Source organism: Protopterus annectens, chromosome 2.part1, assembly GCF_019279795.1.
Source record: "Protopterus annectens isolate FY-2018-M chromosome 2.part1, PAN1.0, whole genome shotgun sequence".
Lineage (NCBI taxonomy): Eukaryota > Metazoa > Chordata > Ceratodontiformes > Protopteridae > Protopterus > Protopterus annectens.
This window is the reverse complement of record NC_056729.1, coordinates 689,390,054-689,413,875: the sequence shown is the minus strand read 5'-3', so window position 1 is coordinate 689,413,875 and position 23,822 is coordinate 689,390,054. Positions and strand designations below refer to the sequence as shown.

The 23,822-nt window shown below is 43.1% G+C and overlaps 2 protein-coding genes across 3 annotated transcripts in view; one reads left to right on the top strand and one right to left on the bottom strand.

Moving 5' to 3' along the window:
- NFXL1 (nuclear transcription factor, X-box binding like 1) overlaps window positions 1-23,822 on the bottom strand; it is a 1,793,512-nt gene that overhangs the window by 124,464 nt on the left and 1,645,226 nt on the right. The window lies entirely within an intron of this gene.
- LOC122794208 (pleiotropic regulator 1-like) overlaps window positions 1-23,822 on the top strand; it is a gene marked incomplete at its 5' end in the record, with an annotated part of 228,274 nt that overhangs the window by 114,229 nt on the left and 90,223 nt on the right. The window contains 1 exon segment of the mRNA XM_044062426.1: window positions 10,906-11,014. Within this exon segment, the coding sequence (XP_043918361.1) occupies window positions 10,906-11,014 (109 nt within the window).

Sequence of the window (23,822 nt, the reverse complement as noted above, 5' to 3'; positions counted from 1 at the left end):
CTTCGGGAACAGTTGCTATCCAATCGGACAACGTGTCAGTAGTTTGGTACATCAACAAACAAGGGGAAACCAAGTCCTCTCCCCTTTGTCAAGAAGCCATGAGTGTGTGGCATTGGGCGATAGCTTCCAACCGCTTTCTGGAAGAAACGCATATCCAGGGGATTTCCAACGTGATCGCAGAGAAGTTGCACAGGTGCATTCTCCTGCCCTCACAACTGGTCCCTCAACCCCAACTTAGCGACAAAGATCTTCAGCTGTTTGGGCCAGCCTTGCTTTGACCTATTCGCCTCCCTGTCCAACCACAAGTGCAGCAAATACTTTGCCCTAATTCATCCACAGGGGGAGCCCCCGAGGGATGCACTTATCCACGATTGGCCCACGGGACTTCTTTATCCTTATCCTCCCATTCTTCTGATTCCTCTAGTTTTGAAGAAAGCACTCCAGTTGAAAAGCAAAATGATCCTCATAGCCCCTTTTTAGCCTCGACAGGTGTGGTTCCCCTTTTTCTGGACTCATCATCTTTGCAGTCCATGGATCTTGGATCCAACTCCAGATATGACATCTCACCCTCAAGGGCTGAGCCACCTGAAACTTTTCAGCCTCAAGCTTATTGCTTGGCTTCTTCTTCACTTCCAATGATTGCCAGGCATTGTAATCTTTCCTTTCCAGTATGTGATATTATTCTGGCTTCACATAAACCATCCACCAGAAAACTTTATGTTGACAAATGGAAAAAATTCTAGAAAAAGAGAATCGGATCCCCTTTCTGCACCCATCTCTGCGGTGCTCCAGTATCTATCCAAATTTTTTGAGGAGGGCGTCGCAGCTTCAGCTATTCGTGTCCATTTAGCTGCCATTTTGAATTTTCATAATGGTTTCGGGGATTCCTTTAATTTCTCGTCTGATCAAAACCTTTTTGAAAGGAATCTGTCATTCCAGACCTCCAATTAAGCAGCCCACTGAACCGTGGAGTCTCACACTTGTCTTGAAATCCTTGACACTGTCTCCCTTCGAGCTGGCAGCCACATGTGACCTTAAATTTCTCTCCTGGAAATCCCTTTTTCTGTGACTATTACTTTGGCTAGATGCATTTCCGAGCTTCAGGCTCTTTGTGTCAAGCGTCTTAAACTGATTTTTCATAAGAACAAAGTATCACTTTGGACCAATCCTTCCTTCCTGCCCAAAGTAATTTCTAAGTTCTCCATTAATTAGACTATTGATTTGCCTGTGTTCTTCCCTAATTTTTCCAACAAGTGAGAGTATTGTTTACATTTATTGGATGTTCACAGACAATTGAGGTTTTATCTAGACAGAACAAGAGCAATCAGGAAATCTGACCAATTATTTATTTCTTTTTCCGGTCCAAAAATGAGAAAGTCAGTCTCTAAAGTGACTCTATCCAAATGGCTCAGAGACTGTATAACCTTTATTTATAACCTAGAAAGGAAATCTGCCCTGCCAAACATCAGGGCTCACTCCACCAGATCAATGGCAACTTCTGTGGCGTTCCACTCCAGAGCTTCAATGGATGACATCTGTGCAGCAGCCCCCCCCCCCATACCTTTATAACTCATTAGAAACTGGATCTGTTCTCCAGGGGAAGGTCGTCCTTTGGTTTAATAGTGCTCAGGAATGTTCTTCCTTAGGGCCACCCATGGATATAAAGTAGCTGGGGATCTGTCCCATCAGTAATGAATGGAATGAAGATTAATAACATCAGATAACGAAGTTATGTCTTACCATAACGTTCCATCTGTGTTGTTAATCTTCATCCATTCATCACGTCCCACCCTCCTTCTCCTCCTAGAGGATCTTTGGGTCCATTTCCTGGGCTAAGGTTTTTGCTCAGAGGCAGCCTCTGCTTTACTTGCTAGGGCAAAGTCTATCTGAGGTAACAGGGAAAAGGGGATTATGGGTAAAATCTTAGCTTGAGACTTTTTGGTTGGCATGAGCTTTGGTGTAAGGCCGACTCTGTTCCGAGGAACCCATCAGTGATGAATGGATGAAGATCAGCAACACAGATGGAACGTTAATTTTTTTTTCATCCGTATTTCAGCTGTTTCTTAAGGTTTTGCATCTAGATCACAGTATCAGTTTTCTGCCCCACCCTTTGGGCTATCCACTGCTCCTAGAGTGTTCCCAAAAGTGTCTAGCTCCCGTTATAGCCCTTTGCAGACTACAGGGTATCCACATTCTTTATATTTAGGTGACTTACTTATCTTTGCAGAGTATTTTTTGAAGTGTCAAGAATCTCTCACTTTGGTTAGAGATCTATGCAGGCTGGGATTCCAGGAGAAAATTCAAAAGACTGTTTTGACTCCATCACATAGGATTGTGTTCCTAGACTGTCTGCAAAACATCTCGGTACAAAGAACGTTTTTCAAAGGAAAAAAGTAGATCTATGTTTAGATCTGTTTCAGTTCTTTTTCACTCTAACTTCGCTCACTGCAAGGGGAATATCTGTGGATTCTGGGTCTAAGTTGACAGTAGTCCACATGAGAAAGATACAGTGGTATTTGAAGTCTCTGTTTCTAGCAGCAACACCCATTATCTTTTCAGATTTCAGTTCTGGGGTTTATAAGAAGAGAAATCACTTGGTAGAGACATCAAATGTCTCTGAATTCAGATCTCCCCTTCTCCCTCCCGCTCCAAAGCAGTCAGCCACCACAGATGCCTTGGACTTTGCCTGGGGAACAGTGTAAAGGGGAATGAAAATGCAAGGTATCTGAGACAACAAAGGGGGGGGGGGACAGAAGCATATAAAATAATAGAGATGTTTGCTCTTACAAAGTCAGTCAGCACTCTGAATCACCTCTGGTCCCCAGGACCACGTCAAGTTGTTACAGAAAATATCACAAACCACAGACATGTACATAAATAAGTAAGGGAGAAAACGCATCTTACCCTTATGCAGACTAGTCATGTTAACATGGGATATAGTTTTATAAGAAAATCTCCCTCTGCAGGCTTCCTGTATTCCATTAGAGCAAAATTGTGTGGCAGGGATGCTGAGTTGGACAGAGGCAGACCCTTGTGAATGGAAACTTGATCTGGGGATCTTCCAAGATTTGATCTGTCTGTGGGGGGGGGGGGTTCCTCAAGTAGATCTTTTTGTCTCCTCTGTGAACAATCAGCAGAGGAAATCCTGCTCCAGGACTCCTAACAAGAAGGCCTAGAAGACAGATGTCTTTTCTTTTTCTTGGTCAGGAATATTCTGTATGCTTTCCCACCCCTTCCACTGATATCCAGGGTACTTCTGAAAATTCGAAAGGAATTCCTCAAGGTCATTGTGGTAACTCCCTTCTGGCCCAGGTAATAGTGGTTCTCCTTTCTTTTGGAATTAGCCAGGGACATTTACCACAAGCTGTCTCACAAACTGGATCTACTCGTACAAGAACAAGGGTGTTTGATACATTCCAACCCCAAACAACTTAATTTAGCTGCATTAATGATAGGATGTAAATACCTTTTAGGCACCTGTTTACTAAGGGCAAACAGCAGGTACTAATGGAGGCAAGAAATCCCGCAAGTAGAAAATCATATCTAAGCAAATGGAAAGAGTTTTCTAATTGGTGTCAGCAACATAACTAGCACCCATTCAGGGCTAGTGCTCCACTGGTTTTACAATATTTGTGAGAGTTGCTTTTCTGTAGCTGGTCTTTCTTCTCTGTCAAGGTTCATTTGTTACTCACTTCAGCATGTCTGCCTGTGGATCCCCGTCTTTCAAGGCAATCTCATGTCAAAATATTTTTGAAAGGTGTATTGCATAAGAGACCTCCAAGAAAACCAGTGGCTCCTCCTTGGGATCTTAATTTTGTGTTAGAGAAGCTAAGACCTGCTCCATTTGAACCAGCTCATTTGGCTGACATGAGGTTGTTAATACAAAAAACTGTTTTACTGTTTGCTCTGATCACTGCAACAAGAGTATCCGAGTTGCAAGCTCTTATTGTGGGTCAACCTTATCTCATTTTTCACAGAGACAGGTTTTTTTTTGAGAACTAATCCTTCTTTTATGCATAACGTGGTATCCAAGTTTACTTTACGCCAAGCTGTGTATGTCCTAGTGTTCTTCCTAAACCCAAGAAATGAGAGCAAAAGGATACTTCATACCCGTGATGTCTGCCAACCAGTCTGGTACTATCTTGACTGAACAAAATATTGCAGAATGTCCAATCAAGTGTTCATTTCTTGTGAAGGAAAGAAAAATGGGCAACCTGTATCAATACAGACCATTACCAAGTGGTAGTCTCAAGCTATTACCTTTTTGTAGTTACCATAACAAAACTATTCTAGATAGGGTCAGAGCACATTCTGCTAGGGCCTTGACTTCATCTGTAGCTTTTTGCAAATGTTGGACTCCAAAAGTATTCTACATGCAGCAACATGATCCCCTGTACATACATTTTTGAAGCAGTATAAGCTAGATTCCTTTCTCAGGCCTTGGTCAGGCTTTGCTAGGTCCATTCTTCTGGCGTTCCTGACATCTTCCTCTTTCCTTTCTACCTCCCGGTTATTCTAAGCTGTGGTAATCTACCTGTTTAGCTTTAGGTTTCTGTAGTAATAATCAATATGATGAACATAGTTAGTTATGTAAGTAAACTTAGCATAACAGTAGATGTTCAAATGATCGCTGCTGCAGTTGCAGCTCACTTCCTCTATCACCATTCTTTTCAGGATGTGGACATTTTAATTCCACTCCACCCCATTCCCACCCCTAACAGGCTCAACCTCCCTCTCTCAGTTGGCATGAAAGATCTGAAGGGCTTGGTGCCCAAACTTGTCTTTTAGTACACTCAACTCAAGCTAATGGTTTGGGTGCGTGGAAGGTGGTTAGAGGCTTTGGAAGCTGTCCGACTGTTTTATGCTATGCAGGATATAACCCGTATAGATAAAGCTACTGCTGCAGTTCTCATTTGAACATCTACTGTTATGGTAAGTTTACTTGTACAACTGTACTTTCCTACCCCTTCTTTCTCATTAGTATTGTTACATAGGTCTGAGACTCACCCTCATCTGGCACTGAAGTCAACTTCTCAGTGATTTTTTTGGTCATCTGTTAGGGTGGGAGTGGAACATTAGGCTACTCCATAAACAACATAGTTTGTGAATGAGTTACTAGTTTCCTTAAATTCTCATTGACACCTCTAGATGAAGTATCACATGGCATGAAACTTTCTGTGGCTAAACATTGATGTATATAAAAATGTAAAACCCATGTAGTACATCTGGCTTTTTCTAGATGAGAAGTATGCCCATGTTATATACATTCATTGAGTTTAATATGTATTAATGAAACTGAGAGTCTTAAAAAATAATCTGTTATACTATTATACTAAGTATGCCATAAGGGTTTAAGTCAAGCAATGTGTTCTTGTACAGAATCAAAAAGACATTTTAGTAAGTGCAGTTTTCAGTTTTGACTCCTTATTTCAGTGGTCCTTCTGATCTGGACAGTTTAATATGGACGTCTGCCTTCATTTTGGGATAGTTATTGCCACTCTACAATGTCTGCTGGGGAAACAACCAGGGTAGCTTCTCTGTTTTGATGTTACAGTTCTCAGTCATTCTTTCTTGCTATAGACTGATCTGATGTCTATTTTTGTTGGATTCAACAAATGGGACTGTGATCCAGCTCTGCTACAAACCTTCTATTTCAGGACTCTGATTCCTCCCCTTACCCCAAATTTCCCTTACCATCCTCAGATTACCTCAGCTGTAATTTGCTGTTTCAGCCAAATGATTGCAGAGCTCTGATCTCCATGCTGGGGTAAATGCTTTTATTCATTGTCCTGGAATATTCACATTCTTAAAAATCTGTCTTTTCTAATTCATTTTAGCTAGTTATTTCTTCTTCTATTGTGTATTGGAAAAAAAAATAAATATAGATAGATATATACTATTACTAAATATGACAAAATATATTACTAAATATGACAAAATATATTACTAAATATGACTATTACTAAATATGGCAAAATATATTACTAAATATAACTATTACTAAATATGACAAGGAGACATGGTGGTGGAATGAGGAAGTACAGGAGAGTATACAGAGAAAGAGGTTGGCAGAGAAGAAGTGGGATTGTCAGAGAGATGAAGAAAGTAGACAGGAGTATAAGGAGATGAGGTGCATGGCAAAGAGAGAGGTAGCGAAGGCTAAGGATAAGGCATATGTAAGGTTGGACACTAAGGAGGGAGAAAAGGACCTATACCGATTGGCTAGACAGAGGGACCGAGCTAGGAAAGATGTGCAGCAGGTAAAGGTGATAAAGGATAATGAGGGAAACAAACTTACAAGCGAGGAGAGTGTGTTGAGCAGATGGAAAAAGTACTTTGAGGGGTTGATGAATGAAGAGAATGAGAGTGAGAGAAGTTTGGATGATGTGGGGATAGTGACTCATGAAGTGCAATGAATTAGCAAGGAGGAAGTAAGGATAGCTATGAAGAGGATGAAGAATGGAAAGGCTGTTGGTCCAGATGACATACCTGCGGAAGCATGGAGGTGTTTAGGTGAAATTGCAGTGGAGTTTTTAACCAGATTGTTTAATGACATTTTGGAAAGTGAGAGAATGCCTGAGGAATGGAGAAAGTGTTTTGGTATCGATTTTTAAGAATAAGGGTGATGTGCAGAGCTGTAGTAACTACAGAGGGATTAAATTGATCAGTCACAGCATGAAGTTGTGGGAAAGAGTAGTGGAAGATAGGTTAAGAAGGGACGTGATGGTTAGTGATCAGCAGTATGGTTTCATGCCGGGAAAGAGCACTACAGATGCGATGTTTGCTCTGAGAGTTGATGGAGAAGTACAGAGAAGGTCAGAAGGAGTTGCATTGCGTTTTTGTAGACTTAGAAAGCATATGACAGGGTGCTTAGAGAGGGGTTGTGGTATTATATGAGGAAGTCGGGAGTGTCAGAGAAGTATGTAAGAGTGGTACAGGATATGTACGAGGGTAGTGTTGACAGGGGTGAGGTCTGCGGTGGGAGTGATGGATGTGTTTAAGGTGGAGGTGGGATTACATCAAGGATGAGCTCTGAGCCCTTTCTTACTGCAGTGGTGATGGACAGGTTGACAGACGAGCTCAGACAGGAGTCCTCGTGGACTATGATGTTTGCAGATGACATTGTGATCTGTAGTGAGAGTAGGGACCAGGTTGAGAAGACCCTGGAGAGATGGAGATATGCTCTAGAGAGGAGAGAAATGAAGGTCAGCAGGACTAAGACAGAATATATGTGTGTGAATGAGAGGGAGGATAGAGGAATGGTGAGGATGCAAGGAGTAGAGGTGGTGAAGGTCGATGAGTTTAAATACTTGGGATCAATAGTTCAGAGTAATGGTGAGTGTGGAAGAGAGGTGAAGAAGAGAGTACAGGCAGGATGGTGTGGGTGGAGAAGAGTGTCAGGAGTGATTTATGACACACTGGTACTAGTCAGAGTGAAAGAGAAGGTCTACAAGAGGGTAGCGAGACCAGCTGTGTTATATGGGTTGGAGACTGTAGCACTGGCAAAAAGGCAGGAGTCTGAGCTGGACGTGGCAGAATTAAAGATGTTAAGATTTGCACTGGGTGTGACGAGGATGGACAGGATTAGGAATGAGTAGATTAGAGAGTCAGCTCAGGTTGGACGGTTTGGAGACAAAGCCAGAGAGGCACGATTACGTTGGTTTGGACATGTGTTGAGGAGGGATGCTGGGTATATTGGGAAAATGATGCTAAAGATGGAGCTTCCAGGTAAGAGGAGCTACCAGGTAAGAGGAAAAGAGGAAGGCCTAAGATAAGGTTTATGGATGTGGTGAGAGAGGATATGCAGGTGGTTGGTGTGACAGAGCAAGATGCAGAGGACAGGAAGAACAGATGATCGACTGTGGCGACCCTTAATGGGAACAGCTGAAAGAAAAAGAAGAAAAGAAGTACTGTAGATCATTGTTAGATAAGATTTCATCAATCCCCAGTTTCGGGAATGTATACTCTTGTGCACTAGTAAGACTTGCACTTGTTGCATCCTCAGTTTGATTATTTCAGAAAACTTAGAAAAACAATTGAGCCATATCAGGTAATAACTTTTTGAAAACTGAAACATGTTTATACAATCTGTTTTGCACAAGCAGCATGCGAGTATGCTGGTGTCTCTTCCTTTGTGTTATGATACACCTAGCATGTAACTCAACTTTGCACTTCTTGATCTGTGAATGGACATTCATGATCCATGCATTATATCCAATGCTGTCTTTTTTTTCCATTTTACTATTCCTATGTGTAATTCATGATTCCCTTCAAATGTCTGTCTTCTTTTCTGGGAACTAGTATTTTGACAGATTTGAGTATTAAGCCTTGGGCATAACTTGTTCCTTCCTTGGAAGAAAAATGACTGAATCTCTTTCCTTACCAACACCTTTCACTCAGGTCAGCCCTTTGCTGTAAATTCTTTCAGTGAGTTTATTTCTTAGTATCAGTACAACTCTGAAATTATTTTACTGCTTCTTTTGTCATAGTAACTGTGATATTACCCAGAGAACTTCTAGATGCTCATTGTAAGGAACAGTACTAAAGTAGTGTATGTATCCTTGGGATTTACTGAAGGCAGACATCTAACCTTCCAGTCCAACTTCAGAGATGTTTGTAGATGACCCTTGTGAGCTGACATCAGGCTAACGTACATCATACAAGGAGAAGACATGTATGCCATTACTCAGAGCTTTTTGCCCCAAAGAAGTGCTGTGTTATCAGTCCAGTGTCCATTTGGGTCCCTGTCAGACATCTACTAGATGAAGCTAAGTATCTATTTAGGGAACTTCTTTTTTTGACTTATCATTAATGTACTTGATGTTGCCTTTTGTTACCAGTGTTGTTGTTGTAGACTGTGATTGTTAGTTTTGAAAACTTGCTTGTCTACATTTTCTGAGGTTTATGACATCCCCAGAAAAGTGCTCAAATAAGTGTGTGTGCGTGTGTGTGTGTGTGTGTGTGTGTGTGTGTGCGTGCGTGTGTGTGTGTGCGTGCGTGCGTGTGTGTGTGTGTGTGTGTGTGTGTGTGTGTGTGTGTGTGTACACAGGGGAAATCGTTTTCCAACAATGTGCAACACTGAAAAGTCATTGAATGGCCTTAAAAAAAAGTCTTTTAAAAAGTCAGTGCAGAAATGATGGGGGCAGATTCAGTTCTTGTGAGGATGAGCCTCATATTTTGCAGCTCATTATCTGCTTAAAAAATGGAATCTCTTATTTGTCATGACCTATCCAGAGTCGAACATTTTTGATGTTAACTTCAGCCACGGTTGCTTTGGAGGTCACAGATGGAGGTTTTGTAATGACTGGGCCAGACACCAGTTTCAAGGTACCTATAAAGGACATCCATCCTTCTCCAGAATTGACCGTGTAATTGGATATTCCAACTGTTTTGAAGACATTTCAAAAGGTCTTTTTGAGAGGGTTTTCTAGCCTTGAGTGGTGTAAACTTGTCTCACTTTGAAATGTTAGGCCTGAAGCCCAGTTCTCGGGCATCAGTATCCTTGCTAATTCCATCATTGGCATTCTGTTAGAGCACTTGTACATAGGAGTTTGACAGTGCCTGGCAAAGTGTTAACACTCAACCTGCACAGATTTCTGTCTTTGGGAAGCCCCCTCTTCTAAAGGGAAGAATTGGTGGACTTGCTGGATTTGGACCTTGAAGGTGAGAACTTGGCTTATTCCACCCACACACGTCATCCCTAATGGAGTAAAACATAGGCAGTTAGGAAGGCATCATTTCAGGCTTACAACCAGAAGGTCTCTTGGTGAGACTTAAGCCTTAATAAGGGAGCATTTCAACCAAGGGTTGAAAGAAATCTTAGAATTACAATATAGGTATCTGGGCTTAATGGACATGGAAAAACCCATGCCCTTAATGATACCACCCATTCTTTCTGTATTCAGAGAGGAGTTTGAATTGGCATCCAACTGAAATTCCAATAATTGGTTCCAAAAATGTGAAAAAGTATTGTAGGATGCAAAATAATTTTAAATAACTGTACAGAAATTCTGACCAAGTCAAGTCTCAGTGGATGCCACCTAGTGTTCAAAGGAGGTTCCAGGTCTTCCGGTGGCAACAAAAGAAACATACTGTACTGCTTTTGCAAGAAAGTATTATGGAAGTGACGGGTCTACTTCATATGATCGAGATTCCTGAACATCGAAACTGATCATCGAAGACCAGAAGATCGAAGTTCCAGAATATCGAACCTACCAAAAAAAAATGCAAAATGTGAAAACTTCCGGTTTCACGTTTTTGCATTGGGGGCTGTGCCCCCAACAATTCCCACTACTTAAATATACCAACTTTGAGATTGCACTACAGTGAAGAGAATGGTAGAGATCCCGTTCCGCACTGTATGGAGATCTCTATTCACGTTTGATATTTCAGAACTTCTATCCTCTGGTCTTCGATGTTCTGGGATTTCGATCAAATGAAGGGGATCCACAAGTGACACTATTTTGGGGCAAAAAACTGCCAAATGCATATCATTTCATGTCAAGGAGAATATGTCAGATAGATACAAGGTATGATAATGGATGTCCTGGACAAAAATGTAAAAGATAAGGTAAGTAAATTAGCTTGTCTCCTGGTTTTCTTGGGTCAAAGCTGTCTTTTAAGCTAACTTAAATTTAATTTGATATTTTTATAGTGCATAATCAGTAGCATTTATAAAAACAGCATATAAGTATTACTTTTTTTTTTTTTTGTTTTCTTTACTTTGGTTGGATGATTAGAAATGCCAGTTTGCTGTTGCTATAATGCTCAAGTGAACTGTGCCGGTTGCCACAATTGTGTATATTTTAGACCTGTGAATTTCTTTTGTAGTGACGTCACTTTCTAGTTGATATTTGTATATGTTTTTGACAGTGCCATCTTAAAATCACTTATTACTGCTTGTAGGAAGCCACGATTCTACAATCCGTCTGTGGGACTTGGTAGGTGGAAAAACCAGAGCAACTCTAACAAATCACAAGAAGTCAGTTCGATCTCTTGTTCTCCATCCAACACAGTAAGTACCTAAGTTTGCTTCTGAAGGTTTTAATACAGGTGACCATTGTATGTGGAATGCTGAAGTGCATGAGAAGGGGAGGGTTGCAGAAGATTTTTATATTTCATGGAACTGTATGGGTGGCTGATGCTAAATCTTAGTCAACTTCAAAAACAAAAATGTAAACACATTAAATATGTATGTATCAGTTTGTGGCGATCCAGATTTTCTAGACTTTTCTAGAGATACTGAAAGGATGCATCAGTTTATTAGATGACAGCAGATGAGAAGATAGAGAGAGAGAGAACTTGAAGTGTAGACTTGGATGATCAGTTTGTAGAGGTTATTTACTCCCTTCTTGTCTTAAAGCTCATACTGCGGTGGTGGTGCTGCGGTAGCGTTGTCGCCTCACAGTTAGACGTTGCCCATTCGATTCTCAGTTAGAGCGTCTTCTGTGTGGCGACATGCGTGAACGGGCGTTCCTTCATTGAAGGTTGTGCATTAGGCCCAGCAAGCCAGCATGTAAAACTCTACTGCCAATCATTAGCGGACTGGAGTTCTGCTGTGGCGACCCCTAACTGGGAAAAGCCGAAAGACACAATCAAACTTGTCTTAAAGCTCGTAAGTTTGAAATAAAATGACAATGCTTATGGTAAAAGCTATCAAAAGAAAAATATCAGACATATGTTTCTACTGCAGACATACTGGCCAGGGTACCAGTACTGTTATACAAGTGGTCCACATAGCCTAGAAATAATCTATGAATTTAACAACACAGGGGGGCATTCTTATCCAGATAGGACATTGAGAGCCAGGCATTTGTAAGCTGCCTCTATCGATAAGGGACATGGTTGCAAGGTCCTGTGTAAATTTCCTATTTTACTTCCAGTGGTTTATGTTGCTCTTAAACTGGGTATCAGATAAACTCAGCTTCATGTGAATGGTAAGCCTGTTCCATAGCAGGGGCAGTTTCGGGGATACACATCTCTCTCTCCAGCATATTCTGTTTAAGTCAAAAACAAAATTCAGGTCCCTAGACCTTGTATTTCTGGTACATTCTGACTTATGAATATGTAGGCAATTCGTAAGTGTGGGGTTTGCGGATGCCTTGTAACCCAGGCATAGATCACCCCTCAGCAATTTATAGGAGACTGAGCAGAGGGAAAAGGCTTTATGGTGATCTGCATAAAGTAGGTTTGTTACCCTTGTGTCCTTTTTGTAAGGAACCTCTGAGATCACTCCAGTTGCTGCATATGTCTGGTTGGGTACATACCAAAGGGAGCATTGTACTTTGTGGTTGTTCTGATAAGGGTGGAGTACAGTTGAATAATGACCTCTTTGGACCTAGATGCCATGCCCTTATTTATAAATTGGGCAGTATAAAAGGATTTCCTCACCACAGTAGCCACATTGCGGTTGAAGTTAAGGCTACTGTCAACCTGCATAACCAAATCTCTGACCAGTGGGTCGAATCTTAGAGGCATATTATCGGCATGGTAATTAGATGGGATGGTTGACTTCCCAAAGGGTGCAATTATGCATTTCTTAGCATTCAGTTTAAGACCATGGGTTTGTCACCATTTGTTAGTCAGAGATAGACTTTCTTGAACAATTATAGTGTCTGCAGGGGAGTTGATGATACCCCCACTTGCAATCATCTGTAAACTTAGTCCGCTTTAAACCTTCAGCATTTGCTGCCATTTCAGAGAAATAGATGCCAAAAAGGAGTAGGCCCAGTATTGAACCCAGGGGAACTCCACTAGTGACCAGCCTCTTGGCAAAATGTTCTCGAGAATGAAAACTAACTGAATACAGACACACACACACACACACACACACACACACACACACACACACACACACACACACACACACACACACACACACACATGTTGACCACAGTGAGCTTAGGACCGCAAACTAGCTCTCTGCCCTTGCTACAGAACACAGTACTTGATGCAGCTGGCGCAGCACAAGTCTTGTAGTCATGTAGCCTTGTTGAAACTGAGGAGAAGATGATGCTGTTGAAGAGCTTGTAATCTTGATGGTCTGGTTAACTCGGTCTTTATGAAACCTTTAGCAGTGCTGTGTCCAGGCCTTCTGTCTGGTTTGGCATTCCCTTTACCCATGCTTCACGCTATTGAAGTCCAGATGTGACAGTAGGTAGAATCCCACTATATATTTAGTGAAGGAGGAGTCTTGTCACCCAATAGGTTATAGTTTTGCTGAATGCCAGTGAATGAGGTTACAGATGCGTCATGGTGCTCCCCTTTATTTTGGGACAGTGCTGGATACAAATCAAGGTTACAACTCTTACCACACTTTTCGGCCACCAAACCAGGACCAAAACACTAAAGGTGGAGGAGTGTCCATATTCACCAAGGATATTCACACCACCAGGCTAGTTGCCCAACACAATGCGTCTGAAATTCTCCAGGTGCAACTAACACTAGGTAAGACTGCAATCCAAGTTATAGCTTGCTACAGATCCCCCACCATGCCTCAAGATTCTCACTACACCTTTCTAACCATACTGGAAAATATTAAGATAGAACCAAACACCCTAATACTGGGTGATTTTAACTACCCTGCCATTAACTGGGAAAACTACTCATGTACCAACATCTTTGCCCAACGGTTCTTGGAATTCATAAATTCCAATGCCCTAGATCAACTAATCCATGGTCCCACCAGGGGCTCCAGTATCCTACACCTGGTCATTACCAACATGGAAAATCGATGCTCCACACCTATGGTCACCCCCTCGTTAGTCAGGTCTGACCATAAGCTAATCACCCTTAACATCCACATCCCACCCCCACCCCCCCAGTAAGGAAACCTCCATAAAAAACTTCTCCAAAGCCAATTTCATGCTACTCAAGTCAGAAGTGACAAACTTCATGACACCCATGCAGACAGGAACTGAAAGTTCGACTGCTGAATCCTACACTAAGGCACTGTACGAGCACATCCACTCATGCATGAATCGTGCCATCTCAAATACAACCAAGATGCTCTCCCCCAAAAAAGGAAGTCAATCTGGTGGTCCCCTGCCATAAACAAACTTTACAACAAAAGTCCTCATAAAATCCTCCAAAGCTAGTTACGAAAATAAAATTGCCAAAGATTCCAAAGACAACCACAAGGCATTCTATAACTATGTCAACAATCTAAATGGCAATGCTCAGATCTGTTCTGAGCTAAAACAGAATGGCATTAAATATACTGATCCCAAGGATATTGCCAATATCCTGGCTGATCGATTCAGTGCCAACTTCACCCCCTAAATGGCCCATCTCAATACCAGAAGATTGCCAAATTCCGGTATTAACAGCCACACAGGTAAAAAAACGCACTCTCCAAAGCTAAGAATACAGCATCCATGGGACCAGATGACGTCCCGGGCTGTGTACTACATGAACTGGGACCTCACCGAAGTGTCATGTTTAATCATAGCCTCACCTCAGGTTTCGTGTCCACTGAGTGACGCAGAGCTACAGTTATCCCACTCCACAAGGGGGGATCCACCTTGAATCCCGGAAACTACCGTCCCATCAGTCTGACGAGCCTTTTCTGCAAGGCCATGGAGCATATTATCATGGAACGTATAAACAAAGACATTGGCAACCTTCAAACACTGGACCCCACCCAATTTGGGCTCATGAAGGGCTGATCTTGTCTCCTGAACCTGATTGACTTCTTCGAATCAGACTCCAGAGCCATGGACAAGGGTAAGGTAGTCCACACAGCCTATCTAGACCTCGACAAGGCCTTTGACACCATCCCCCACTCTGGAATCATAGATAAACTTACTAAGCTGGGCATTAATCCCTGTATCACCCAATGGGTTGCCAACTGGCTTACTGACAGAACCCAGACTGTAAAAGTAGCCGACTCCAAATCCAGCTCCAGACATGTGACAAGTGGAGTACCTCAGGGTTCAATCCTGGGACCGCTCTTGTTTGACATCTACTTCTCTGAAGTACAGGCCAACACTAAGGGACTCTGGCTAACAAAGTTCTCAGATGACTGCAAACTGGGAGCCATTATTGAATCCCCAAATGATGTGGATACTCTACAAAAGGGCCTTACAGAAACAGATGCTTGGTACCAGAGCCATGGGCTCAAGCTCAATGCCAAGAAATGTATAGTTATCCCCTTTGGGAAAAAACATGTACCCATGAATTACCACATAGGTGGCAGTACACTAAACACCGAAAGTGTGATAAGAGACTTAGGGACACAGGTGGACAGTGGTCTCACCTTTGATAACCACATTGCCACAACAGTCAGGAAATCCTTCTATGTGGCACACCTCATCACTGAGGGCTTTTCATCCAGAAAAAAGGAAGTCATTGTCCCACTGTACTCATCCCTCATTAGACCCATTATAGAATACAACGCCCCATTTGGTATGTACCCCTCAAGACATCTGCAACAACTGGAAAGGCCGCAGAAATACCTCACTAAAAGAATCACAGGCCTAAAGCAGATGCCCTATGCTAACCACCTTAAAAAACTCCAGCTATACTCTGTCGCATATCGTCTACTCAGAGGCGATCTCTGCTTAACATACAAGGCCATGTCAAACCCAGAGCTGTTGGACATGCTACACTTAAAGAAATCGCAATCCCTCAGAGCCACACGCTCCAGAGATCTAAACCTTGTCATCACAATAAACAAAACATGCTGGAGGGATAGGTTCCTGACCCAGAGACTCCCCAGACTCTGGAATAGACTGCCCATACATGTCAAGCAGAGTGCCTCTTTGGCCCTCTTCAAAAGAAACCTTAACGATTGGATGGGTGAAAGGAAATTCACCCCGGGGATCACGTCAGTCGCCCTGCTAGACAGGGGTCCAGGGAAGTAAATGGTGTGGGAAGAAATAGCCAGGGAATTGTTATGGCTAGGCTTGTATAGGCCCTAGGGCTGATAGCCTAGTACCAACCTATAAACCTATTTGCACCTAACTTATTTGAACCTTATACTGCAGCATTGAACTTGTGATCAAAATTGTTGCGTAGTTTCAGTGACCTCCCCTGTACACTGGTCTTTGATGTTGGAAAACTGATTCTTTGTAGAAGACTGTGCACATGTAGGAAGTAACCTTACAGAAAGGAAGTCTGCTAGTTGGTTTGTGGATTCAGAAGCACATTTAACTATATTCCTCCCAGCTCAGCTATTTGGGATCTTTAAACTGTTTTGCAGAGCCACATATGATGCTCAGAAAGCCACCTGGCTATTTTTTTCCCTTGGTTATTATTGCCCTTGTGCTGGTCAGCAGTCAAGCCTCCCCTCGAACAAACTGTGGAATTTCACCTAGAGACAAGATGAGAGCTGTCTGTGTTGTGGAGGTGGAGGCCATCATTCAGGCAGCAAAAGGGGTACTTTGTGCTCTTGTTGGCATTCCAAAAATGAGAGCATTTTGAATGGCCTAACCTTACCTCTTGAGTGGTAAGGCTGAGGAAACCACATCAGTGGTTGACCCACAATGCATCTGCACACTCTCTGTGAAGGCTGCCACCTTTGGTGTCTTGATTGTAATGACTGCCAGCTGTGCCCTTGCCTCCTCTTCTCCATGCCAGTGCCGTCAAGCATGTGAGAGCTCATTGAACTTTGGGGTCTTGGGCAGTACTCTGGCTTATCCCTGTATGCCATCCATGCTACAAAGCCTCCTAGCTTTGCCTGTGGGGAGTACTAATGGGCAATGTAGAACACATCTGGCTAAACCTTTAAATACTAATGCCCTCCCAGCTATATTACTGAGTTTAGGGTAGATTTTACAGATTCTTTAGCCATCGAAAGCTGCCCAGTTAAGATTGCAGCAGGTAACAGTGATAGGAGAAGCACATAAGGCAGCCATGACTTGCTACCTTTAATTCAGTCTTCCTGAGAGAGAGACAGACGAGAGAGTACAAGAAAAACAGAAGCAAGAAGGCACAGCTGAAGATGCCTAAGGGGACATCAGATGTTCTTCATGTTTCACTGTTGCAGTCATCACATTTGGGTTATCTGCTTGCAGTAGCCCTCAGTCTGCCTGATTATCAAAGTCTTGGGTCCTACGTCGGTTGCGGTCTCATCTTCCATGACGTCAGCTAGTCAGGGGTATAAAGCATGCAGCCGACGCCATTACATCAGTCTTTCTTGCCGTGCGGTGCCCGAAGCAGAAGCAGTTCACAAGTGCCTGTCGGCTGACTCCTGAAATTTTCGTTTTTGAGTTTCAGAACCGAAATCTTCAACTAAGCTAAGTACCCTGTTGGGGAAACTTTTTCTTGCTCTAAACCGATGTCAGTAAAAATTAATAATTGTATTTTTTGTGGAAAGCAAATACCTCATAAAGATTTTCATTCATACTGCATTCCTTGCTTAGGCCCAGACCACGACGTACCTCGCTGTTGTTTTTGTGCCTTATTTAAACAACAAACTATTCGTCGTCTGTTTATTTAAGTTTCTAAATATTTTGGTACTTGGTTGAATTATCCAGAAATGGCTTCGGTAAGCCACCCAACTACCGACATTCTGAAAAAATGTAAAGATAAAGATAGAAACAGACTGCATAGGTCCAAAGCTGTTGACGACGCTTCTCCTAAGCTAGTCGCCAGTTCGCCGGTACTCAGTGAGGCACTTTGGCAGCCCGATACCAGCTACTTCAGATTTGCAGGCCTCTACTGAAACCCACTTGGAGTCCGGTATGCCATGAGATGCTTCTTCAACTGTGGAACCTGCAGATATATCTACCTTGGATGGGTCCGGAGCTGCTGTGCAGGCACCAGCTTCTGAGGGTGTATTCAGGCCTACTGACCTGCATATTAAACCAACGCCATTTTCTTCTTCAAGGCCTAAAACTCGATCCATTCCTAGAAAACCAATGGCCAGACCGCATGGTCAGGCCTCTATGCCTAAAAAAACATATGATAAGAATAGCTGAAGACCTTATTACTCTAATCAGGGGAAGCCACCCTTCCCCCTCTAAGAGACCTAGGACTGAGTTTCCTTATGATTCTTCTGATCAGGACTCTGAAATTTCTGTTTCCTCTGATGACCAGGATTTACCCTTATCTACCTATGAGGATTCTGATGCAGAGGACTCCATTCCCTCTGCTTCCCCTCCAGAGGATTTCTCTTTTGGTGAAACCTTGCATACTCTTGGGGGAGCATTTTCACTGGGAAAGCTAGGATTTCTCTGACTCTAAAAAGAGGCTTAGGGATTTCTTACTCCTACCCCAACACAGGCCTTTAGCTATCCCCCCTGTACTGGACATTGTTGATGATGCCTTCTCAGAATCTAGCTTGGCCCCTGACTCTTTACCTCCTGCTCCCAGAAAACCTGATAGATTTTACAGGGTTCCTGACTCTCACAAGTTCATCTTTAAAAATCCTACTGCGGATCCTGAGACCATTTCACAGGAACCCAAGGGCATTAAGGCTACTACTGCCAAAATTCCTACCCCCTCTGATAGAGATTCCAGGGCGCTGAATAGATGGGGTAAGAAGGTATACACTTCTGCAACCTTGGCCATTATGGCCTTAAACTGCCAGTTTCATATGTTAAAGTATCAGCAGCATATTATTGGATTTCTTAAACAGAAAATGATGTTGATTCCTGAATGTGCTGAAAATAAAGATTTACAGGGTTTAATGCATTCTGCTTAACAAGTTGGAAAACATACTTTGCAATGTGGTTTTGATTCATTAGAGGCATCTTGCAGGGCTGATGTCACTGGGTCTGTACTTAGAAGGCATGCTTGGCTTAAGGAGCAATCTTTGCCAGATCATGTTAAAGCTAAATTGCTGGATGCTCCCTTAAACCAAGACCACCTCTTTGGCAACAAAGCAGAAGTAGTACTTAAAAAGATGGAGGAAAAAGCAAAATCTATGCAAAGTGTTAAAGATTTCCTGCAGGTGCAGCCTCCCAGATTTAGTAGGCATTTGCCCTCTAAGAATTGGTCCTTTCCTGCCTCTTCCAGGCCTTCAGTCCAAACCCAGAACCAGCAGAACACCCAGGCTTCAGTCCTAAGGTACTCACAGGACTAAGCAGTGGGGGGGCTCCCACTCCCAAAGCAGGGAGTAGTAAGACTCCCCCCTATGGTAAACTGTCTCAATGACTTAACTTTAAAACTTCAAAGCCCTGTACAACTGACTGCTCCTTTAGGGGGAAAGATTGCCCTGCAGGTAAAAAATTGAGAACTCATTACCCAGGACAAATGGGTTGTAAATATAGTTTCCCAAGGATACAGATTCCAATTCCACTCCTTACCAACCCCAAACTGTTGGCCAGATCTACCCCCAAATCAGTGGGCAGAGGCTCAAAAGCAAGTTCTCTCTCTCTTAAGTATCAGGGCTATTCAGCCTGTCCCAGAAGAGGAAGGGGGGCAAGGTTTCTACTCAAGACTTTTCCTGGTGCCCAGAAAAGACATCTCCTGGTGTCCTATCCTGGACCTCTCTATCCTAAACACGTTTTTGGTGATCCCAAAATTCAAGATGCTAACTCTTCACCAGCTGCTTCCTGTGCTAGACAAGGATGCCTGGTTGACAACACTGGATTTAAAGGATGCCTACCTGCACATCCCAATAAGGGAATCTTGCAGAAGATACCTACGCTTCAGAGCAGGCTACATGCACTATCAGTTCTCTGCACTGCCCTTTGGCTTATCTACTGCGCCCAGGGTATTCACAAAGTGCATAGCTCCAGTCATTGCATTTTGCAGGCAAAGTAATATTCAAATATACCTATACCTGGACAATTGTCTAATTCAGGCAGAAAGCCAGGACATTGAATCATCTGGCATTTGTACAGAAATTGCTAACTTCTCTGGGGTACACCATAAACAAAAAGAAATCACATTTTGTACTCTGCCAACAAATTGTATTCCTGGGAGCAAGCTTGAACACAACTTCCCAGATGGCTTTTCTCACGCCAGAGAAACAATTTCATTTGACAGCCTACTTCAAACTACTGGCCACAACGACCCAGCTATCTGCAAGGAAAATACTGCAAGCCCTGGGGTTCATGGCCTCCTGCATTCTCCTAATTCCATATGCAAGACTGCATATGAAGAAACTACAATGGTATCTAAAAAGCCTATGGTGTCAACATTCTCAGGATCTAGAAGCAATGATTCTTATCATACCTTGTCTACAGATAGAGTTCCTTTGGTGGGCAGAGGCCTGCCACCAAAACAAGGGACTGCCATTCACTCTACCCCCTGCCGCCCAAACCCTAACAACAGACCCATCAGACTGTGCATGGGGGGCTGACTTGGCAGGGAAGTGCATTCAGGGCAAATGGAACCCAAGTCGAATGCACCTGCATATCAATCAAAAAGAAATGTTAGCTGTACAGAATGCTCTGACAGCCTTCAAGGACCACATTCTTCCAGGACAATTAATGATAAAGACGGACAGCACCACTGTTATGTGGTACATAAACAAGCAGGGAGGAACCCACTCTGCAGATTAGCCATGGCTCTATGGAACACAGCCTTGAGCTACCAAGTGCACCTACAGGCTCAATTCCTGCCAGGAAAGCTAAATACACTGGCAGCCGAACTAAGCAGAAATCTCATGGACCCACACGAGTGGAAACTGGAACCAAAGATATTCAACATGTTGAGAAACAAATGGAGGAGCCCAGAGATGGACCTGTTTGCCTCCCCCCAGAACTACCAATTGGACAAATTCTGCACAAGGACTCCCCACAAACAATCTTGGAAAGTGGATGCCCTATCCTTCACCTGGAAAAATCTATCAGTTTATGCATGTTCCCCTCTGCCTCTCCTCTCTAAGGTACTACTAAAGATCAAACAGGACAAATCAAGGATGATACTGATTGCATCAGACTGGCCACACCAACACTGGTACCCCCTTTTGTGCAGCGTGTTACTGCTGGCACCATGGCACCTGCCTCAGACCCCTGCCCTGCTGTCCCAGCATTAGGGCCAGATTCTGCACCCACAGCTTAAAACCCTGAACCTGGCAGCCTGGCTAATTAACTTCTCTCTCTGTTACCATCCCTCAGTAAGCAAGTGTTGGATGTCATTCTGGAGGCAAGGAGGCTTAGTACTAGAAAATCCTATGCTGAAAAATGGAAAAGATTCTGTTCCTGGAACCAAACTCGGAATGGGCACAGCAGCTTCCAATTTACCTCAGATTCTTCAATACTTAACTGAGATGCTTCACAAGGGCCTTTCCTTTTCCTCCATCAAAATTCATGCCTCAGCATTTCAGCTAAATACACCACAGAACCACCTCTCTTCTCTCATCCACTGCTGAAGCAGTTTCTCAGAGGGGCCAGAAACTTAAGACCACCCAGGAGAGCCCCTACTCCAGCCTGGGACCTTATCTTTATATTGGAAAAACTCACTCTACCTCCTTTTGAGCCAGCTGCAAATGCAGAGTTGAAATTCCTTTCTTGGAAAGCAGGCTTCCTTTTAGCCATCACTTCAGCAAGAAGGGTGCCTGAATTACAGGCCCTCATGGCAGTGGAGCCTTTCATTATCTTTCATGCGGACAGGGTGTCCCTCAGGACCAATCCCTCCTTCATGCCTAAGGTGGTATCCACTGTGGCCTTTAATCAGTCCATTCATTTGCCAACCTTCTTTTCTAATTCACACAACAAAGCAGAAGGAATACCGCACTCCTTAGATGTGCACAGACAACTTAGATTTTACTTGGACAGGACTAAACCTCTCAGTAAATCAGAACAGTTGCTGGTTGCATTTGCTGCAGGGGCAGAGGGGAAGGCCATTTCAAAGCAAACCATTTCTAAATGGATAAGCCATTGCATTCATTTCTGCTATAATCACCATGGAAAACCTCTACCCCACAGGAGATAAGACCACATTCAACCAGGGCTGCATCTACCTCTACAGCCTTTCTCAGAGGTGTCCCTACCAGGGACATCCTAGAAGCTGCTACCTGGAGTTCTGTACATACCTTCACCAAGCAGTACCATTTGCCTATTTTCTCTAAATCCAGAGCTGGCTTTGCCACTGCAGTCTTGCAGGGTCTTATAGCTGGCCCTAATGCTGTCTAATTTCCTCCTCCCATCCTTAGCTTTGGTAATCTACTCAAATGTGATGACTGCAACAGTGAAACGCAAAGAACATAGTAAAGTTGTGTACACTTACCATAAATGTAGATGTGCGAGTGTATTCACTGTTGCAGTCCTAGTTTCCCTCCCTCCAGCTCCCTGACTTCTATTGGCTATACCTCTATTCTTGTTTACTATGCTTAAAGCTTTTTGGTGTATTTGCTTTTTTGTTAGAGATGTAACCTTGTATATATAACTGCTTCCCATTATGGGGGCACCTGATATCTGGGGCAAGAAAAACTGATGTAATGGCGTCGGCTGCATGCTTTATACCCCTGACTACTTGACGTCATGGAAGATGAGACGGCAACCGACGCAGGACCCAAGACTTTGATAATCAGGCTAACTGAGGGCTACTGCAAGCAGATAACCCAAATGTGATGACTGCAACAGTGAATACACTCTAACATCTACATTTATGGTAAGTGTGCACAACTGTACTTTTCCTTACTGCTGCTTCATATTCTGAACTGAATGTAGATTTAAATTTTTTACAGAATAAAGTTAACAGGTTGGTATGATCAGAGCCCACACTGATGACCAAAAGATTACTGCAGTCATCACAGATGCAACAAGCTAACAGACTACTAGTAGCCAGTACTTAGTGAATACTTTACCGCCACTGTGCATTTTAAGTTTACAGAACTGCTAAAAATGTCTTCAGAGGGGTCATAGGGCAACTTAACCGGCTGTTCAATAAAATGCAGTTGAAAAACTATTCTCTGTATAACAGCCTTGTAACGCAGAGTGATAAAGCAATTATTGCACTCCAGTTACCTATCTTCAGTTAGTGGTACATTAGCTGGAGGGAGGAGTAAAGGTTCATAGCTTCATAGGTAGGTACTAGGCTATTGGCCCAAGGGCCTAAGTAAGCCTAGCCAATAAGGTTCCCTGGCTTACGCCAACCAAGAAAGTTATTTTCCTGTGCCCTTGTCGAGCAGAGCCACAGAAGTAATCCCCAGGGTGTATTTCCTATTTCCCATCCACTCATCAATATTTTTCTTGAAGAGTGCTAATGAGGAACTTTGCTTGACATAAATGGGTAGCTTGTTCCAGAGTATGAAAAGTCTCTGAGACAGGAATCTATCCCTCCAGCATGTCCTGTTTATTGTGGTGACAAGGTTTAGGTCCCTAGAGCATGTAGCTTGGAGAGATTGGGATTTCTTTAGGTGTAGCATGTCCACTAGCTCTGGGTTTGACATAGCTTTATATGTTGGGCAGAGATCATCTCTGAGTAGATGATATGCTATGGAGTAAAGCTGGAGTTTTTTAAGACCATCAGTGTAGGGCATCTGCTTGAAGCCAGTAATCCTCTTTGTGAGGTACTTCTGTGGCCTTTCCAGCTGCTGCAGATGTCTTGTGAGGTACATTCTAATAGGTCTAATGAGTGTCGAGTAGAGGGCAACAATGACCTCTTTTTTTTTCTTGGATGAAAACCCTTTTTTGATGAGGTGTGCCACATAGAAGGATTTCCTGACTACTGTGGCGATGTGATTATCAAAGGAGAGACAACTGTCCACCTGGGTCCCAAGGTCTTTTATCACACATTCGGCATTAAGTAGACTGCCGGCTATGTGGTAGTTCATGGGTACAGAGTTTTTATCAAAGGGGATGACAATGCACTTTTTGTTATTGAGCTTGAGGCCATGGCTCTGACTCCAGGCATCTGTCTCAGTGAGGCTGTCTGTAGGATGTCCACATCATTTGGGGACTCTACTATGGCTCCTAGTTTGCAGT